At 46.3% G+C, this 20219-nt stretch overlaps 1 protein-coding gene across 1 annotated transcript; it reads left to right on the top strand.

Annotated features, from left to right (window-relative positions):
* Positions 1-1353: 1353 nt before the first annotated feature.
* On the top strand, positions 1354-19757 carry Opalin (oligodendrocytic myelin paranodal and inner loop protein). Its single transcript, XM_032891951.1, has 6 exons — positions 1354-1552; positions 6165-6200; positions 9364-9399; positions 12658-12777; positions 15087-15143; positions 17315-19757. Exons 1-6 carry the CDS (start codon positions 1550-1552, stop codon positions 17489-17491), a joined length of 429 nt encoding a protein of 142 aa, XP_032747842.1. The 5' UTR covers positions 1354-1549; the 3' UTR covers positions 17492-19757.
* Positions 19758-20219: the final 462 nt, after the last annotated feature.

Genomic DNA, 20219 nt, shown 5'->3' with positions numbered 1-20219 from the left:
TGGCCGGTGCTCTGACTGTTCATCAGCATCCAGGAAGCACCCTGACCCCACTCAGCTCATCTCAAGGTAAACCTGAAAGCCTGGGCATTGGAAATTCTTCTGAGTCCCCAATGGGATTGAGGTATACAGGTGGGATGAAAAGTTCACCCAACTGAAGGCATTCCAGGTCCCTTCCAGTGTAACATCAAACCGCCTCGTATGCACAGCGAGCGTGCAGTCTGTGCCCGTGTTCACGCCAGCCTGTGATTCTGAGTGCACACCAAGCGGAAGTCAGCACGCATGCCACGCCTACAGTTCTGTGCCCCAACTCTCTTTGCCTCTCTTTTCGGTCTTCTCTTGGTGGTTTTTATTAACTGATCAGATTATTATAATTCTTTTTTTTTGTTATCCATTCACTGTTTCTGTGTGCTTGTGTACACATGGTGTACAGTGCTCGTGTGTGTGCGTGTGTGCATGTGCACGTGCATGTGTGTGCATGTGCACGCATGTGCGTGTCTCTCTGTGTGTGCACGTGTGGAGGGCTGGAGGTCAGTGCTGATATGAGGTGGCTTTCCCTATCTCTCTGCACCTTAGGTTTTGAGATGGAGTCTCTTAATGAGTCTGGAGCTCATCAATTCAGCTAGGCCAGTCGGTCAGTGAGTTCCAGAGGCAGGCCTTAGTGATCTCCTATCTCTGACCCCTCCCTCCCAGTGCTAGGCAGGCACACTACTGACTGAACTGTCTCTCCAGCCCTACCACTCACTCTTTTATGAGGCAAACTCAAGACAGAAACCATAAACTATTGAAAGAAGCCTCAGCTCTAGGAGACTTGCATTCATGCAAGGCAGGAGAGCTGGAAGTCAAACCTGTCCCCAGGCTGGCCACAGACTACCAGGTGTGCTGTTCATTGTGGAAGCCACAGCCCCACGTCACACAGAGCAGCCTCAGCACCTCGTGCAGCCATTTCTTGTGCTAATAAGGATGTCAGGTTGCCCACGTCATGGCTAGGAATGTGTTTAGTGTGACGGCCGACTGCTGGGGAATGGAGTAGTTCCCCTCAGTCTTCTTGTCCCACACCCCACACCCCACACACACTGTGTAGTGTGACTGTGTCCGGAGAGGTCAGAAGAACCTATAGGGTCTCTGGGGACTGTAGTCACAGGCTGTTGTGAGTTGTCAAAAGGGAATGGTTGGAACCGAACTCTGGACCTCTGCAAGGGTAGTATATGATCTCAACCGCCAAGCCACCTCTTTAGCCCCGTCACCCAGTTTCTAATGAGCTGCAGCTGCCAGAGCTCCAAGCTCTCTGGCCAGCTTGTGGCTTCTCTGCTACAAAGTAAAAAGGACAGAAAATAAAGACAAAGAGAAGGAAGACAGGCCACATGCAGTGTGCAGGGGAAGCTCGTCCGTGGGCTTGGCTACTCCCCTGACCATACATGGCGTGGCAAGGGCTTTCCTGGGAGCACCTCTAGCCCTGCCTCCCCATTGTTCCCAGCTGGTGTCCTACAAATGGGAGACACAGATCTACAGTGCCAGTGAGAGAGAAGCTCGCCAAGGGAGCCTGTCAGAAATGGTAAGTAAGGGTTAGCATTTTCTCAGCCTAACCTTTCCTTCTCTCACTGTAAACCAATTCCAAGACTGGAAGGCTCAAGTCTCCCAGTTCAATCCATATAATCTATTGTATACATATACATATGTAACTTATTATATTATTACAACAAAGTCTTGGAAGTTGGCTTTTAATTCTTTTCCTAGGTGAAAAAATTTTTTAAAAAGTCTCATCCAATATGTGCTGATCTCACCTTTTACTTGATGCAAAGCCTTTCTTCCTCCCACGGGGAGATTCAAGAGAGGTGGCTCAACTCTCCTCATTCCCTGTGGAAGGAAGCCTTGGCTCCAGATCAGTGAACTCATCTGTCCTCGCTCTGTCTTCTGCCGGATGCTTTCTCGGCAGTGAGGACTCCACCTTTTCTTACTGATGTGTGATGCGCATCTGGATGGGACTTAGTCAGGGAAGTTTGCTAAACCAGGAGAAAAATCAGGGGGCTTTTTCCTTTGTGTGGGTTCTAGACTTCATAGATGCATAAAATCATCTCTCTCTATATATATGTGTGTGTGTGTGTGTACATGCATGTATATATATGTATATATATTTACATGTTTATTTTACATATGTGTGTGTGGGTGCTTAAAAGTAGAAGTGAAACTGTCTGGAACTGGTGAGAGGCAGGAGAGTAAGGCCGCAGGGGCATGCTTAAAGTACCTTATGCATTTATAGGAAAATGGCCTTGTGTGTAATATATAGCATAAAAAAATGTAATAGTATATAACATAATAAAAATAATATATTACACACAATTTAAAAATTAGGATGGCTTTAGCTATAAACACTAGTTTATAAGCCCTAATTTTTCTACTTATTCTAGAAGTAACACACACACAATATATATATATATGTATATATATATATCATATATATCTGGAAATTAGATTTGTTTCAGCAGAGAGTCTCTGACTCTTTCATTAATATAATGATCTCAGAGTCAGTCTGCGCCAAGATGGAGTCGTTGGGGGGTATACTGTGGTAGTTTATGAACCAAAGCATTTCTGGTTCAATGCCACTAAAACCTGTGAACTTCCCTGAAAATAACACAGGTGACTGACAGTGGATAAGCTACTAGAGCACTTATGTTAAATATATTCTATACATGTGTATGTATAAATGGGGAGTATTTATATTGAATATATGTGTGTGTGTGTGTGTGTGTGTGTGTGTGTGTGTGTGTGTGTGTGTGTGTGTACAATATTCCTGCCTTCACTGAGGAGATTCCAAGGTTTGCCACAGCCCTGGGTGGCTTGGAGGGCATTATGTTGAAGGACATGTGCCGTACGTAACCACTGCAGACCTCACAAGGGACTTAAAGAGAAGGGATGGGGGGGGGTCACAGGAGTTAGGAAAACCTGAAACCTAGCCCAGTGTTTGCCACTGACCTCTGGAAGGAAGCTCACCTTGTGTCAGGTTTCCTCACCTGGGCTTCGGGGGAAATAGCGCTGTCTTCACAGGAAGTCACCAGAGCAATGTCCATGGCGGTCACTGCCTGCTGCCTCTTCCCTTCACAAGTAGTAAACTCATGAGGGATACTGAGCCACAGAAGAGGCCAAGAGCGTTGTAGTAGAAATTTAATCTCCGATCGGGGCTTCTACCCCACCTTTGATAATTCAGTTCCCAGATAAAGGACACTCAACTTTTATATTTATAATAAGCCTTAATCAGCATTAGAGCTGGGCAGAGATCTACCCTCTATGCTGTAATGTCTACTTCCCTGTCAATAACCCCGGGTATGACTTGCCATATTCCAACTGGGCCATTCCTAACTCCAATTGGCCAGCCCTCATGGCCATGTTTCCATGACTCACCTCCCCCATGGTGCCCTCTCTTCTCTCCTTCTCTCCCTTTCTCCATCCTCCTCTGACACTCCTCTGCTCCCTCCCCCTCCCCCACCAGGAATTGAAACCCCACCTACCCCTCTTCTGTCCAGCTATAGGCCGTTGGCATCTTTATTCAACCAATAGCTTTAACTTAAGAAGAAAGGTCGCACGGCATTACTTTGTGTGTGTGTGCAGATTCTCTCGTCCATGGGAGCATCCGGGCCTTGGGCGCCAACAGTTAGCATCACAGACCATAGCAAAAGACCAAACCTCAACGCAGGGCCCTGAGAAACATTCTATAGGTGACACTGATAGACAGTTTGGTTTCTTTTCTGTGGACGCCTGAGGCTAACGACTCCACCCGACAAGCACCTGCTGAGTGGCTTCTCTACGCCAGCTCTGTGCTAGACAGACCTTAAAGAGCATGACGTCATGGGAGCTCCATCAGTCCAGAACATTGGCAGGCTGGAAGGAGCTGCCACAGACAGTGCGTCCCTCAGACGTTTTCTGGGAAGTGAGTAGGATGAGCAGTGACCCATTTCCAGTATGGGAAAACTGAGTCTAGCAGGACAGAGTGGGGCATGAGGTTATGGAGACCTGAAAGCTTGCCTTCTCTAAGACCACACAACTTCCAAGTGCCAGGGGCTGTATCCACACCCAGATCAGGTGACTCGAAGCCTAGGGTTACCTCAGCACCACCCCCTCCTGCCAGCTGCGTCTCTAGAGGGCTCCGGGCCATGTTTTCCTCACCATGACAGCATGGCACTGTTTTCTACAAAATATGAAAGTCTTTCTGAAATTGGCCCAAACCTTCGTCACCCGAATGTCGGTAAACAACGCACGCAAAGTCCCTCTTGCTGTTTGCAGCCTTTCTCCTCCATCTCCTCCAAAGGAAGCTTTGTCTGTGGCCTCCTGACATCACTACTGATGAGATAAGTCTGGACAGCTGCATCACCATGGTGATCAGCGAGTGTCCTTGGGCACCTGTAGGCTCGGGTAGCATCAGCGTGAAGGGCTCTTGGGCAAGAAGCCCCTGACCTGAGAGTCCCAGTGCCATCCTGGCTCTAGCAGTCCAGAAGGAGTTTGTTGATTCACCTCAGAAACTGAGGTGTTTCAGGGAACCCCTGTGGATCCTTAGGGAAGTGTCACCAGAGGACTCTGGTTCTTGTGACAGCTGACTTAGCTGTGTGATGACTCATTGCTGTTCCCGGGTCTTGGGAGCTTCCCTTGGAAAAAGGCGCTGTTACCAAGTGGCAGAGCAGTGGGCAAAGTCACCATTGTGATGTATGAACCAGATGGGGCCATCTTAATAAAGGATCCAATCTTTAAGGTGGAGTTGGGAAGTTCCCATTTTTTAGTCCATGTGATTTCCAGCCCACCGGAGAGTGGGTTTTCTTGGTTTTGCAATTGTGAGGTTCTGTGATCTGTGCCAGGCTTCAAGCTCTCTGATTTGGGCCCAGGACCAGAACAAGATGCCCGCTCTCCGGGAGGAGCTAAAACTGCTCTCACCCGCTCCTGCCGTGACTTCTCAGGAGTCCCTGAGCCCATCTCTCCTCTCCTGTGCAATGAGGTCTTTTGCACTTGGAGACATTTCAGACGTCCTATGATACTTTAATCTTTTTCATTATTTCTAATTTTTGATCAAAACTTATTAGTGGGGGAGAGGTGTTCTTGTGTCTTTTCAGTTGTGTGTGGGCTGGGGAACAGCTCCGTGGAGTTGATTCTCTTCTTTCCACCTCTGTGTGGGCCCCAGGGATGCAACCCAGGTCACCAGGCTTGTGTGGCAAGTGCTTTTACCCGCTGAGCCACTTCTCTGCCCCCAGATCCATAGTTTTCTCGTCAGAAAACATTTAATATGAAAATTTAGCAAATGTTTGCTGATTGAGCAACAGATCCAGTTTTGGGGTGCTGGGGGGTAGGGTGGGGGGTGATCAAGAGCTGGGAGGCAGGAAGAGCAGGGGTGCCAGGAGACCGGACTAGAAGAGACCTCAGACCAGGAAGGTAGAAAGAAGAAACAGCCATGGCGCCGGTCCACCCATTTCTCCCAGCAGCAGGGAAGGAACTTGATGCTGTTAGAAAAATGTGTCAATCAGGAATGGGGCGGGGGCATAAAGGAGCTGCCAGAGGCCTTGGCAGGACCTGATCCTAATAAGAGGCATTTGTGGGGAATTCGGCATGCAGGGGGTGGGGTGGTTGGTGGAAAGTTCATATATTGATCGTGCACAATTGGGAAGGGTAAGCGAGATGCAGAATGAGTCCCAGGGAGAGCTGGGTTAAGTTCAACTCACTGCTACCCTCACTGGGTATATATCCCCTCCCATCCTACTCCCTCTGTCACCACACCACCGCAGCCTCATCTCTCTCTGGTTAACTTTCCCGGTAGGTGGTTAATAGTTAGGGCTTGAACCATTCCACTTGGGGGAGCTGATCTGCTCTACGCTGAAAACCGTACTAAGTACCCCTAAATTCCCACAATCCTCCCCTTGAAAGGCATTCTGGGACAAGTCAATTTTCAGTGCGTTGATGAGCTCCTCAGTCTATTCCTGGCTGGGGAGCTGGAGAGGGAGAAGGCTCACTACCGTGGGCAGCGCTCTCCACCGCCCCAGGCTCCTGGACTGACTGTTCTGAGGCTGGGAACTGAGAGGCCCGGTGGAGCCCATTTCCGGGTTCAGTACATCTGCTATGGCTTGGAGGCAGAGGTTCGGGAGGTCGTTAATTGTTCCTGGGAGTTTTAATGTTCTTTTTCTCTCTTGCAGAGTTTTTCACTGAACTTTACACTGCCATCGAATACAGTAAGTAGAGTAAGACCGCGTTATGGGAGACCTGACTCCTCAGTGGAGGTCACAGGACTTACAGTGGGACTCCAGAACCCTGCGCCATGCGCACTGAATAGAAAGTGTAGTCTGTGTTGAGCAATGCTTGTTTTAATTTAAATTATTCTCTCTCTCTGGTGTGTGTGTGTGTGTGTGTGTGTGTGTGTGTGTGTGTGTGCGGGCGATACCATGATATGTGTACAAAGGTCAAGGCAACATACTGGAGCGAGTCAGTTCTCTCTTTCCACCCTGTGGGTTTTTAAACAACAACAACAACAACAACAACAACAACAACAACAACAACAACAACAACAACAGCAACAGCAACAGCAACAGCAACAGCAACAACAACAAGTATAAATGTACATTTTGAAAAAGAAAACCAAGTCCCTAAATTTCCATCGGCAGAAAACACTGTGCAACAGCGCCTCCTGCTGTCTAACTTTATATACGCAACAGCGTTCCCTGCTGACTTTACATGCAACAGCGCCCCCTGCTGTCTGACTTTACATGTACTCAGACTTCTTCCTTCCACGAGCTCTTCCTCTACGCATAGTTTTGTACCTTAAATATTTCCCGTCAATATTTATAACCACAAGAGATGATAGTCACACGTTAGTCTTCAAGTGGCTTGTTTATATAATGAGTTCCAGATAGGCAATAACTGTGTGGTGGACATCCTTACAGATAAGACTAGCTTGTAGCTTCTTTTCCTGAGACAAGAGCTCCTGGTGTAGATCTGATTGGCCCCGAGCCTGCAGTGCTCCTGCTTTCACCTTCTAGTGCAAGGATGACAGGCATGTGCCACTATATCTGCATTGGAGATTAGCTTCTTAGTGTGGAGTGTGGGAAGGGAGTGATTGGGCCAATCTAGAATGAGCATTTTCAGTAGGTAAAGCTATTGCCAAATCCATGTAACCTAGGACTGTGACACCTTATGCAAAGCACTTCACTTCCCTGTGCCTTGCCCTTCTCATCTGTAAAATGGAGGTCAGGTTGGCCCTGCCTCACTCAGTGTTGTGAACTGTGTGTCAGTCAATATGGGAGAAGGGCTTGGGACAGCCTGGCACACAGTGGATGCTCCACAGGCATTACCCATGCAATTGACAGGTGCTCACAAGGGCAGGAATCCCAGCAGGAGAAAGGGATGTGAACGGGAAGGTAGCCATGCTGCCTAGGAGACAGAGAGAGAGGGAAGCCTCATCCCAAGCTCTCCCTGCTACCTTCAGGATCTTGAGAGGCCAGCTTCTCACCAGCCCTTGGGCTCCACTAGCTGCCTCTATGTTCTAGGTGTTAACTCCCTTAAAATTATTTATTTAGAGCCAGCAGTGGTGACGCACACATTTAATCCCAGTACTTGGGAGGTAGAGTTAGATAGATCTCTGTGAATTCAAGGCCAGAGTGAATTCTCTGTGAATTCTGGTCTACAGAGTGAGTCCAGGACAGTGAGGTTTTGTTACATAGAGAAACCCTGTCTTGGGGAAAAATGATTTATTTAGAAACTGGATCTTACCTGTAGCCCAGGATAGTCTTGAACTCAAGATCTCTCTGCCTTCCAAGTGTTGAAATTTAAGGTGTGTTCTGATACATTTTTATCTTTTGTCCTAACAAGTGAATTTCTATACTTTGAAAACAGGATGCCTTACCTGAAATTATAGTAGACTTTTCCCAGTATCCTCAGAAAGACAATACTCTGCACCAGGACACTGCAGGATCCCAGTATGAGAGTCTGTGTGCTTGTGTTTATGTGAAAGTAGTCATGTCATGAACAACAGACCACTCTGCCACCAGCCATGAGGGAGTAAAGAGACCTGTTTTGGAGTTCAAATGCTGGAGTTCAGGTTATCCATGGCCACTGTGGTCATCAAGGTCACTGGGAGGATTAGATAAAAACAGACCCCACTGGTGTTGTGAACACTTTAAAGGAATGACATAATGATTGTGGTACTCATATGATCCCTAGAAATCCTCAGAGGTAGCTATTACTGTCCCTCTTTGATTATTTTTCTTTTTTCAATCTTCATATGCATATATGTGGTATGCAGTAAAATGTATGCATGTTTTGCATGTATGTGTGTGTGTGTGTGTGTGCATGCACGTGTGTGTGCATGTGGAAGTCCATGGTTGATGTTAGGAATCAGCCTCCATGACTCTCCTGCCCTATTCATTGATGCAAGGTCTCTCAATCAAACCCAGAGCTTTCTGGCATGGCTGTGGCTAGTCTCCCTAGCCAGCTTGCTCTAGGAATCCCTTCTCTGCCATCTGAACCTGAAATTACGGGAGGTCATGACTTCCACCAGACATTACATGGTTTCTGGGGATCTGAACTCTGGTCCTAAAGCTTAGACTCTGAGCTATCCCCTTAGCCACTGCTTACCCTGGTTAATGAGATGAGGCTCTGCAGCTTCTGTGCAGAGGAAGAAGCCTCCTACTGCCGGCAGAGTAAGCCTCCAACCTGCGATCATTATATCTCTGTTTATCGTGAGAGGAATTGCATGTACTATGGGCCAGTATCCTACCATAGAGGGCCCAGGACCCACGGGACTCCATGTAACAGAGTACACAGCTGCTTTGTCCTCAGAGATGCACTTGCACTACCTCAGACAGGAGTGGCAGGTAGCGCCTCTCCTTCCTCAAGCTGAGGTGTCAACCAGGATGATGTAATGTACTGCTCAGGGTGGACACAACCCAGGCCCGTGAATGACCCTCAGATGCCACTTGCTCTGCTGTGCGTTTGGAAGCAGACATGGCTTTCTTAGGAGTTTGCTTCTGAAGCCGTGCTGCAGGGTTTCTGTTCTCTCCCAGTGGGGACAAGTGGGCAAGTGGACAAGTGTGCTGGCCCCAGCATGAAGGCTAGAGACGGGAGCGTAGAATGTATTACGGTGATTCGCTGGTACTCGTGTGATCCCAAGATATTGACAGTGTCATTTGACTTTGGGGATTCGTTTTCCTTGCAGTCTAATTTCACTCTGATTCTTACCTGGGAAGCAGCCACACAAGGCTGTGTTTGTAGTCGCTGCTGTTCGTCGGTTAGAGGAAAGGTGTTCTTCAGGAATTTGACTTCATGGTTGACGGGATGCTTTGCATGGTGTGTGCTCAACAAATTTCGTTTTCTTATATAGCCTATTCTCCTTTCACACAGACTTCCTCTCCAGTTGCCACGAGTGCCAAAGCCACAGTAAGTGTCCACTCCCGTGACCAAGCCTTGGTTCTGTCATCCATAGCATGAGGGCACAGTGCCCTATCTCTTGCATTTATTTTGAGGATTAAAGTTTGACGTGTGAGCTGTCCTCAAGCCCGGGACTAGACTCAATCATTATTCCCATGACCCCTGTTCAAAAACAACAGAGAGACAGTGAAATCACAGGCCCTGAGGCTGGAGAGATGGCTCTGCAGTGAAGAACGCTTACCTAAGAGCCCTGTTCAGTTCCCAGCACACACGTGGTGACTCACAACTGCCCGTAACCTTGTTCTTGAGTCTCTAATGCTCTCTTCTAGCCTCCGAAGGCTCCTGCATGCATAAAGTGCACGAACACATTAAATAAATAAGTAGATAAAAAGCAAGCAAACACACACACACACACACACACACACACACACACACACACTCCAGCAAATTCACAGAGCATGGAGAGAAGCAGCCAGGGATAGAAGAGTCCATGCCTATGTTTGCCTCTGCATGGTGGAAACCAGACAAGAAGCATCTACAGTGATAGACTTCAGGATGGTGGTCACATGTAAGGGATGGGGATAATTCTAGGTCTTGATCTGAGCATCCAGTTTTATGTGTGAAATAACATTCTGCAAACAGGCCTCATTCTGTGTATTTGTGACACGCCAGTTTTTACACTCTCATAAAAATCACACCCCACTAGTGTTATATTTGTAGCATGTTTATGGGAATTTGCATATTGTCTTTATTATTTCCAGAAAAATCTGCATCCCTGAGACCGTGTAGTGGGCCTGTTACCATTCAGATCAAAGTGGTCACTTGAAAACTGGATCGTGCGTTCAATATAAATGTTTTCAAAATAATAACAGATGGCTGGGATATACGAACAACACTGACGTTTTATGTTTCTGTTATTCTTTTTAATATAATATTTTTATTAGTTATTTTAGAATTCTGTGAGTGTGCACAATGCATTTCAATATATTCATCCCCTACTCCCAACTCCAGCTCCCCTTAAATTCCCCTACACCCCCTTGGAACTTCATGTCCTTTTAATTGTTTTAATAACTGTTAATCCAATCCATGCCACCCTAATACACAGTTTTGGAGCCAACCGCTGGAGTATGGCCAACCTACCAGGGACCAAACCTCTAGAGAAAACTGGCTCTCCCTCTGCTGAAAGCCATTAACTGCTAGCATCTCCTGAGCCCACTGTGGGAGCCCATGTGCCCCACCTTGAGCTCTGCTAGACTGTTGACTAACTGGATCATGTGCAGACAACACAGCTGTCATGAGTTCATGTGTGGGATGCTCCTGTCTTGAGGATAAGACACCTATTTCCCTTAGTCTTGAAGAAATAAATTTTCATAGTTTCATAGACATGAGAAACAAAGTTGTAAAAACAAGGTTTCAAGAACTGCATCTGGTGGACAGGGTGCCTATGACAAACTTGTGACCTTTCTGAGAGATACATCTGACGTCAGGATGCCCAGTGATATGATAAAGTTTTGGTGATCAAGACTAAGCTAATTAAGCCATAATGACTGTTCTTGGAAAGACCCCCTACCCCTCCCTGTGGTAAATTCCAAGAACAACCGCAAGATGTCATCCTGACCCTGCCTGACCACCCAGTTCACCACCCCACCCCAAGGGCCGTGCCAAGTCATCCCTTTCCCAGTTATTCTTCAAGGCCAGGTGAAGGGCTGGACCAGGAAAGTGACTAATTGAGCCAAGAACAGCCCCTTGAACAGGCCAGCCAATACCTGACCAGATTCTTTGTCCTGTGTCCTACCAATGAGAATAGGTGAGCTAACCCTGTTGCTGAAGTCAGCCCTCTGTAACAAGTAAGAGTTGTGTGCTTTTTGGGTTCCGGGTTGCCTCTCCCTGTGTGGATGAGCAACCCCACGTACATGGATTAAAAACCTTACACCCTCATGCTATTGCAGCAGTCACGTTGTCAATCTGTGCTCTGTGGGTTGTGTTCCTGAGGTAAGGCCACTCTGGGGTCTTACAACAGTCTCTCTTGACTTCTGGCCCTTCTACCTTTTCTCCCCACTCTTCAGAAACATCTCTTGAGCCTTAGGGGAGGAAACAAAATATAAAAATCCCAGTCACAACCGAGCACTCCACAGACACACGCTCTCTGCACTTTGGCTAGTTGTAAATGTCTGCATTAACCACTGTCCACAGTACAAAAGGAAAAAGCTGACCTTTCCAGACTGAAGGTGAACACGGCGTTTAACTGTGGCTCTGAACTGTGCCTTGGCTTTTCTTCTTCTGAAGGGCAGTTTGTGCTTCTGTTCTGCGAGGCTCCTGTTCAAATCAGTTGTCTTGTTTTTCTAGCACACATCACTGCCCCAAACAGACTTAAACTATCTAAATTAGGTCCTAGGAGAGCAAGTCGTCAGTCACATGCAGTACAAATATCTTTTGAAATATTTCATTTCTTCAATGCATCTGGGGCCCGTGCACTTTTCTTGTTTGTTTGTTTAATGGGATATAGATTGTTTTAATATAGTCAACCCCATGGCTGCTATCTTTTACAAACCAATTCTCTACATTATTAGTTCTACTAAGTACAATTATATTAATAAGATAATTTAAAACATTTATGGATATCCCATTTTAAAACACCATAAGAATTAATAACTAAAGTACTTTTAAATTACTAACAATTATCAATATGAATACTGTTGATACCTTAATCTTTATTAACTTGAGTATTTCTTATTTACATTTCGATTGTTATTCCCCTTCCCTGTTTCCGGGCCAACATCCCCTTCACCCCTCCCCCTCCCCAGACTGGAAGAGCTTGAAGGGGCTCGAGACCCCATGTGAACAACAATGCCAACCAACCAGAGCTTCCAGGGACTAAGCCACTACCCAAAGACTATACATGGACTGACCCTGGGCTCCAACCTCATAGGTAGCAATGAATATCCTAGTAAGAGCACCAGTGGAAGGGGAAGCCCTTGTCTTGCCAAGACTGAACCCCAAGTGAACGTGATTGTTGGGGGGAGGGTTGTTTGTTTGTTTTAATCACTGGGTGTATCCTCTATTCTGTTTTGTTGTTGAGACAGGGTTTTCAGTGTAATCGGTCCTGGCTGTCCTGGACTTGCTTTGTAGACCAGGCTGGCCTCAAATAGTTCGCCTGCCTCTGCCTCCCGGATGCTGGGATTAAAGGCGTGTGCTACAATGCCTGCTGTATCCTCTATTCTCAAAGAATCTGGGCCTTTCTGACTCCGTTTTATCTCTGTGTGGCAGGACTGTGGTCCGTCTGTTGGACTGGCAGCTGGAATCCCATCCCTGCTGGCCACAGCTCTGCTGGTAGCCTTGCTGTTTACCCTGATCCAGCGAAGAAGAACCACCGATGGGCCCATTGAGGTGAGATGAGCCCGTTGAGTGTGATGGCTGCTTCTCGGCCTGTGAATGTGTAGCTTGAGTCGGTACCTCAGTGCACTGGCCTCGGTCGGGCGTAAGCGTGTCAGAACTCAGGACCTGTGCTGCTTCCGAGGACGAGGCAGAAGACGCTTCTGCTCTGTGATGTTCTTTGTCAGTAGATTCAGGCAGAGCTCATTTGCACGCAACTTCTTGGCTGCTTGAGCAAGTCTGGCCATCAGATGACATTTGGGGTGGCAAAAAGTAGGAATGGAGAGGGATGACTGATGTAAACATTTGTCTGTGCAGTGGGGGTGTCGTCTACACTGAGGGAGTGTCTGTGCAATGGGGGTGTCGTCCACACTGAGGGAGTATCTGTGCAGTGGGGGTGTCGTCTACACTGAGGGAGGGAAAGGGCACGAGCCCCATCATCCAATGGTAAGAACATGAAGTGTCTATGGGAGGAGTACGATAAGACCATAACCTGGCCCACTCCTGTGTCTAAATGGGCATGACTTACATACAAGAGGATACATGTGCACCCCGGGCATCCCTTCCGACATGGCTTCCCAGTATGATATGTGTCAGATGGTTTCTGGGTTCCAATTTCACTCTCTATGTACGAACAATCATGGCTGCTTTTATATTGCCAGGGGAGAGAGAAAGCCTGGCTTCTAATCCAGGCTCTGAATAGTATGATCTATGTGAGTGAACCTGGACAGGTGACTTAGCACCTATGCCTTGGTTAGTTCAGCTCTATAAAGTGTCATGAAACTCCCCTCTCTGGTCAGGAGTGTAACTCTCAATACAGCGCTTGCCTAAAATATCCAAGGGTATGGAATTCAACCCCAGCACCACAAACAACAACAATGAAACCTAGCCATAAATGTAGACACTCCCTATGCTAAGTGGTGGGAACAGTGTAAGAATGGCCGTAGACAAGGGGCATTAACAGTATGGGCACTGACAAGCTGTGAACTGGATACACATTAAGTATTACGGGTGATGGTGGTATTATGTATGTAGGCAATCATTTAACTTTTGCTGCTCTTTAAATCAGGAGTTTCTGGGGATGGAGAGATGGCTCAGTGGCTAAGAACATTAGTTGACCTGCCAGAGGAACTGGGGTTCAGTTCCCAGTACCTACACGGTGGCTCACAGCCACCTTGTAACTTCAGTCACGAGGGATCCAACACCTTTTGACCTCCACATGTATGTGTCATACATGTAGGCAGACACTCACACACATAAAAACAAAATTGAATGAATGTATGTATGAATGAATGAATGAATTTCTGGGGTTATTGTTCCAAAAGCATTTGGGGGGGGTACTTGGTTTGATTGTAGTGGGGGATCAAGTCCAGGATATCCCATGTATTCCCATGAACTCTCCCACTGAGCTGCACTCCCAACCCAACACATACTTTTATCATGTAAATAGTCCCTGCACGTCGTTCACAAAGGGTCATCTAGTAGTCAAGGCCATCTAGCTTCCACTCGACCTTTGAGCCTTACTGAACCCTACATGTACTACGCACACCGAACTATGACAGCAGTGCATTAGTCACTCTGATAGATCAGCATCCTTAATTAATAATAAGGTGGAATTGCTTGAAGTAGATCAATACATGTGGACGACGTCTCTCGACCTCCCTGTGAGCTATCACCGGTGGGAAGCGTACACAGCCCAGAGACACCGAGCAAAGGGGTGGGATGAGTTAGGGTGGCTCGAGGCTCTGTCACGCTGCTCAAAACGACGTTTAAAACCTTTGGCTTCTGGAATCTCCATTTTCCTATTAAGATTCCCCGTTGGTGGCTGGCACCTGGAACCACTACAAGTGCACAGGGGCATTGCTCTAACTACATATGCGTTACTGTAGAGGTAGAGCGCAGAGGACCCAGTTATCAAGCCATGGCCAGTCTGGTTTCAGGTCTGCTCCTGCTCTGCTCTTCCCCATGTCAGCCCCGGGCTGACACTTCTTGAGTCTATCTGTTTATTTTGCTGGAGGTGGGCTCTGAGGTGTGTTCCCTCTATTTTAAAGGCTTCTGGCAATTCTAATGTGCACGGTGGTTTAAAACACAAGGATTTGAATGGTTACAGCTCTGGCCCTTCACATACACATACATACATACATACATACTTACATACATACATACACACATACGTACATACATATACACACATACATACATACACATACATATATACATACACACACATACATACACACATACATACATCCATACATACATACATACATATGTACATGCATACATTTACTATTTATTCATGTATTTATTTTTAACCATTTTAGGAGACTGAGGCTCCATGTGAAATTTCAGAACTCTATGACAATCCCAAGATATCCGAGGTAAGCACTTTTGGTTATAAACCCTGAGAGTGACTGAAAGTGTAGCAACGTGAGGGTTTTTAAGCGTCACTTGTGCAGAGGTGAGACCCTGTGGCAGGGAGGTCCACCAGATCCAGTGAAAGCACAAAGGAGGCATTTGGTGTGTCTACTGACATACAGGAGTTCAAAGCTGATTTGACATCGGGAATTCAGGGGTTGGGTTGTAGCTTAGTGGTAAAGTGCTGATCTAGAGCACAGAAGTCACAGGGTTCTGTGCCCAGTCCTGAAAATTAATGTAGCAGCAGCAGAAAAGGAAATCAACTTAATATAATTTATTTAATGGACAAAAGAAACAGATATGTGGCTATCTTACTAGGAAAAGGGGGTTTTGTTAAAAGATAAGTCACTTGTGCTAAAGCTGGTTTGTTTGTTTGTTTGTTTGTTTGTTTGTTTGTTTATTGTGTATACAATGTGTGTGTGTGTGCGCATGCATATGTTTGGGTATTTATACTATGGAACGTGAGAGGAAATCAGGATAATTTCAGGTATCATTCCTTACCACCCACCTTGCTTAAGAAGGACATCTTTGTTGTTTTCCTCTACTGATGCTGGCCCACAGGCTTCTGGGGATTCTCCGGACTCTGCCTCCCAACTCCCTGTAGGAGTGCTGGGATTACAGGTGCTTGTACTTTGTCCAATTTTTATGTGGGAACTGGGGATTCGAACTCAGATCTTTACACTTGCTCGCAAGCACCATTTCTTCCTAGCCCTTGACACGGACTTTCAAAGCTAGGCTAGGACAGGAACTTAACCTGAAAAGTGACACCCAAGGGGATACGTCTTTAAGGTCAGAAGTGAATCAAGGACACCCATCACTTGCCCCCAGCAAGTGGACTGGACTTTAGGTCCTAACCTACACAATGGGACAAGAAAAGGCAAACATAACATTGAAAAGGAAGAAGTAAAATTATCATAATTTGTAGGTGATATATGGCTGTCAGCACAGAAAAACTCAATAATCTACAGATAGATTACGGGGCTTAGAAAAATAGTCAAATATGTTTCTTGTATATAAAAGCAATAATCAGGGTTTAGCTTTGAGGTACAGAACCCACTGTGCAGGAGCAACGGCCTGGGTTTGATTTCCAGTACTGAAAAAAATTTCAAAAGCAATATGTATTTCTTAATATCAAGGGCTACCAGCTAGAAAAAAGAATTTTATAAAATCCTATATTACAGTGGTGACAAAATACCCAGAATGCTAAAGAACAAATCTGATCAAATGTCTAATCCGATCATGGAAATAATAAAACTTAGGGGAAGACATGCGACAATAGCTAAGTTATGGTGGTTATGTACTGTAGTCCTAGACAGAAAGAGTCAGCAGCATAAAGCTGTCAGCCGCCCCAAATTCCTGGTACCTTTAGTGTCTCTATAATCAGTGTTTAATTGTGGAGCTAAAGAGACAGCTCAGCAGTCAAAAGTACTTCCTGCTTTTTCAGAAAGGCCTGGACTCAGGTCCCAGCACCCGCATAGCAGCTCACAGTGGCCTATCCGCAGTCTTCTGATCTCCTTGGAGACCAGGCATCTACATTCAGGCAAAACATTCATCCACATAAACGATTTTAAATTAAAAATAAATATATCTGTGATGTAAATCATAACATTTTCAACTTAGTAAGGTTCCAAAGGCTACAGGAAATAAAGCACGGGCAGACTAACGAGAAGTGAACGCATAGGACAATTGAAAAAGAGAGTCAAGGGAACGGATCATGTTAGATATAAACAGCCTACTCACTCACAAGGCAGAGAGACTGGTGGGCTGTAATAGCAAACCCAGCTTCATAAAAACCTACAGAACAACACTCTTTGAATATAAAGACTTGAATAGTTTAAAAGTTAAAAGATGGAGACAGTCTGCCAGCAATAACTAGCCAGAGAGAGATGCATGGCCTGAAGACCCTTGAAGACAGCACGCTCAGGCAACTGATGAAGTCACTCGTTTCCTGCCCCTCAATGGCTGGCGTCCTTACTCTCCCTATTCCCACTGTCTTGCCAGCCATCATTTTAAGTGTTTGCTCTGAATTTTGCTGTTTCCCTTTAAGAATCAGTATGGTTGTTTGAGTTCGTCGTAGGCAGGAGCTGCAGTCTCTGCTACATCACTTTCAAAAAAATCTGTTTGTGTTCTCAAGAATCCTAGGCGGTCACCCACGCGTGAAATGAACCCACGAGGTGCCCAAGAAGGTCACATATATGTGAAGACTGTCTCAGGAAGTGAGGAGCCCCTGCCCGACACCTACCGTCCTCCTGAAGAAGTAGAGAGAAGAAGAGGCCTTTGGTGGCTCGTGCCCAGACTGAGCCTGGAATGATGTCATCGACTCAGGGAGCAGATGCAGCGCTGGAACGGGGCTGGAAACCTGGGATCCGTGCTCAGGGTCCATGCTTGGAGAGGCGAGAGGCCAGCAGCCCCTCAATCCACATCAATTTCATTTATAGATCCAGGACACATCTGGCTGCCTTGCCTCCTTAGGGGATGGCTGCAGTAAGGTTCGTTCGAACTCAGACTTTGCAGTGTGATTAGCGATGCAACCTGGGGGAGTTGCTTGTGCACCAGATGAGCCCCACATGTCCTATTTGTGAATCTAGAGGAGTCTGCCTTTAGGAAATGGCTTGGCTTCTGAGTGTCCTGGCTTCTCCTCTACCTGCTCCAACTGTTATCTTTAAAGGAAAAAAAATTAAAGCTGTGGGAGTTGGCTTTTCTGGGTGCATTGACCAAGGCCAGCTTGGCACAAGTTAGGACATGAGTAAAACTTTACAGAAGACGTGTGAAAGAAGCCATTTCTATCTCAGGGTAGAGTTCACACGGAGCCATACATGCCCCACCCAACACGAGGAAGCATGTGGCTGATTTGTGTCATACGGCAGAGAACGGGATATGGACCCCCCTAGTCAGACAGGACACTGAGCACTTCTGAGAATTCTGATGAGCTCGCCTACCCTTCCCAAGCCTGTTCTGGGTTTTATAAAAGGGGGGCAAATATTCTGTGCTTCATTTGGCCATTGGAGAAATTGCAAAAGGAATAAAGGAAGCGATTTCCACTTAGTAGCTACTAGAGATATTAGTTATCCTCCTTACCCGGGTCTTCACCCCCTTCCCATTCCGCTTGGCCTATCAAGTCAGGCAGCCACTCTGTGGTATTTGTTATCTATAGTTACGAAGTCAACAAGGAAGTCTAAAGTTTCTCAGTGGCCTGCAATCTAAATTGTTGACATTTGAAAATAACTCTAGTTGTCACTAGCAGTCTTCTCACTTCAACTCTGGACACCATTTGTCCTTGGGTGTCAGCAAGTTCCAAATCGCAAGTGCAGAGACCTGTGTTACACGTTACACGTTAACCTTTAGGATGCTCAAGTCTTGGGCGGTTAATCTTCACTGTCAACTTGATGGGATTTAGAATCACCTAGGAGACACGCCTCCAGAACGATTTAACTGAGCAGGAAGATCTGCCTGAATGTGGGCAGCATCATTCCATAGCCTGCAGTTCTGGACTAAATAAGAGGGAACTCAAGTCGAGCACACAGAATTCATCACTATCTGCTTCCTGACTACAGATAAAGTGTATCGCAGCTTTCCTCACTCTCCTGCTGTCATGCCTTTCCTGCCATGATGGACCGAACCCTCAAACTGTGAGGCAAAATAAATATCTCCATGCTTAAGTTGGTTTTATTGTAACACTGAGAGAAGTAACTAATACAAACTGATATGCATGTTTTAATGACTTTTCTTTGCAATGGGGTATTTGCTTCGAAGTACCATAACGAAAGGATGTTTGTGAGGGAGAGACATGGAGAGGACCAAAGAGGAACACAGGATCAAAGGAGTGGGTTGGGATAGCCATACCTGCCATCCAAGGGACATCTAGGGACAGCTTCATCAGGCCGTGCTTCACAGTGGGAGAGCTGAGGCCTCAGAGCATCTCTGAAAACATCCACAATCTCCATGAGCCACCTCGATATCCCAGAGAACCATCTTTCCTCTCATGGGGCCTCTGGTTGTTCAGAAATAGTCCCATTTCTTGAGCAGCAGGAAATGGTTCTATAAACCTAATGGCCATCACATGTTAACAGCTGCCTTTCAAAGCCCCTCTGAAATTCAATTTTCTGTTGTTCATGGGCCCAGGTCTTAGATAAGCATATTTGAACATCTTCAATTATCTATGCCCAGGTATGCTAAAGGTCCACTTCTCTTATTTGATGGGGAAGGACCTTGGGCTCCCTGAGAACTTGAGGAGACTGTGGCGTTGATAGATTTGGGTTTCAGCTCCAGCCTAGAATGCTGGTCACCTAGATCTTCAGTTTTATGCTTACAAAACTGACCCCCAAGGGCAGCTGTGAGGCCTGATTGAAATACACAGATGAGTAAGCCTTGTAACTTACAAAATAAGTTATGATCTGTTGTTTTTCTGCTTTTTTTGCTTTTTTGTTTTTTGTTTTTGATTCTTCATCTTACTTCTATTACAGTCGATTGCTTAGAATCTTCATTTCAAGTTGTTTTCACTAAACTCGCAAGGTTCAGGATTTCTGTTGGTACAAAGACTTGTTTTGTAATAAATAAACGGCTATTGTATGGACCTACAAAGTCTCTGTGGGTTGTCTTTCCCTGCATTAAGGGTGCAACTTTTCCCTCCTTTCTGCCTCCTTTCCTCAGACGCTGGTCAGAACCTGTGTGTGCTCTCTAGCACTTTGGGCTAAAACCCTTTCCCTACCGTGTAGTGGGACTCCACTAATCTAGTGGCCTGTTAATGACCTCCATGCTGAAAACTCAGACAGTCTTGTGGCCATGTTTCCTTCTTCCTTCCATTCTCTTCCTCTTGACAACCGTTATATTGAAAAGATCAGGATTTGGAGCGATAGTCAGGCCCTGCTCTGACCCATCAACTGGCCTTGTTCACTCCTCAGTGGGCTCTGAGGAAGTGGTTTCTCTGGTCGTGAGGGGTCCTGAGATCCTGTGGTAGACTGGCATCTCTAACTCCAATTAGGCTGGGCAAGGAAGGGGACTGGAAGACTCTGATCCTGGGACCCCAAACTCCTTGAATT

The sequence above is a fragment of the Rattus rattus genome, chromosome 2 (genome assembly GCF_011064425.1).
Source record: "Rattus rattus isolate New Zealand chromosome 2, Rrattus_CSIRO_v1, whole genome shotgun sequence".
Taxonomy (NCBI): Eukaryota; Metazoa; Chordata; class Mammalia; order Rodentia; family Muridae; genus Rattus; species Rattus rattus.
This window is presented reverse-complemented; position numbering and strand designations above follow the sequence as displayed.

What these genes read in the sequence shown, in the direction of transcription:
- Opalin (XM_032891951.1), top strand. An exon ending in CCACGAGTGCCAAAGCCACA is followed by an intron (nt 9,400 to 12,657) that starts GTAAGTGTCCAC and finishes TCTGTGTGGCAG; the next exon opens with GACTGTGGTCCGTCTGTTGG. An exon ending in CCACCGATGGGCCCATTGAG is followed by an intron (nt 12,778 to 15,086) that starts GTGAGATGAGCC and finishes TAACCATTTTAG; the next exon opens with GAGACTGAGGCTCCATGTGA.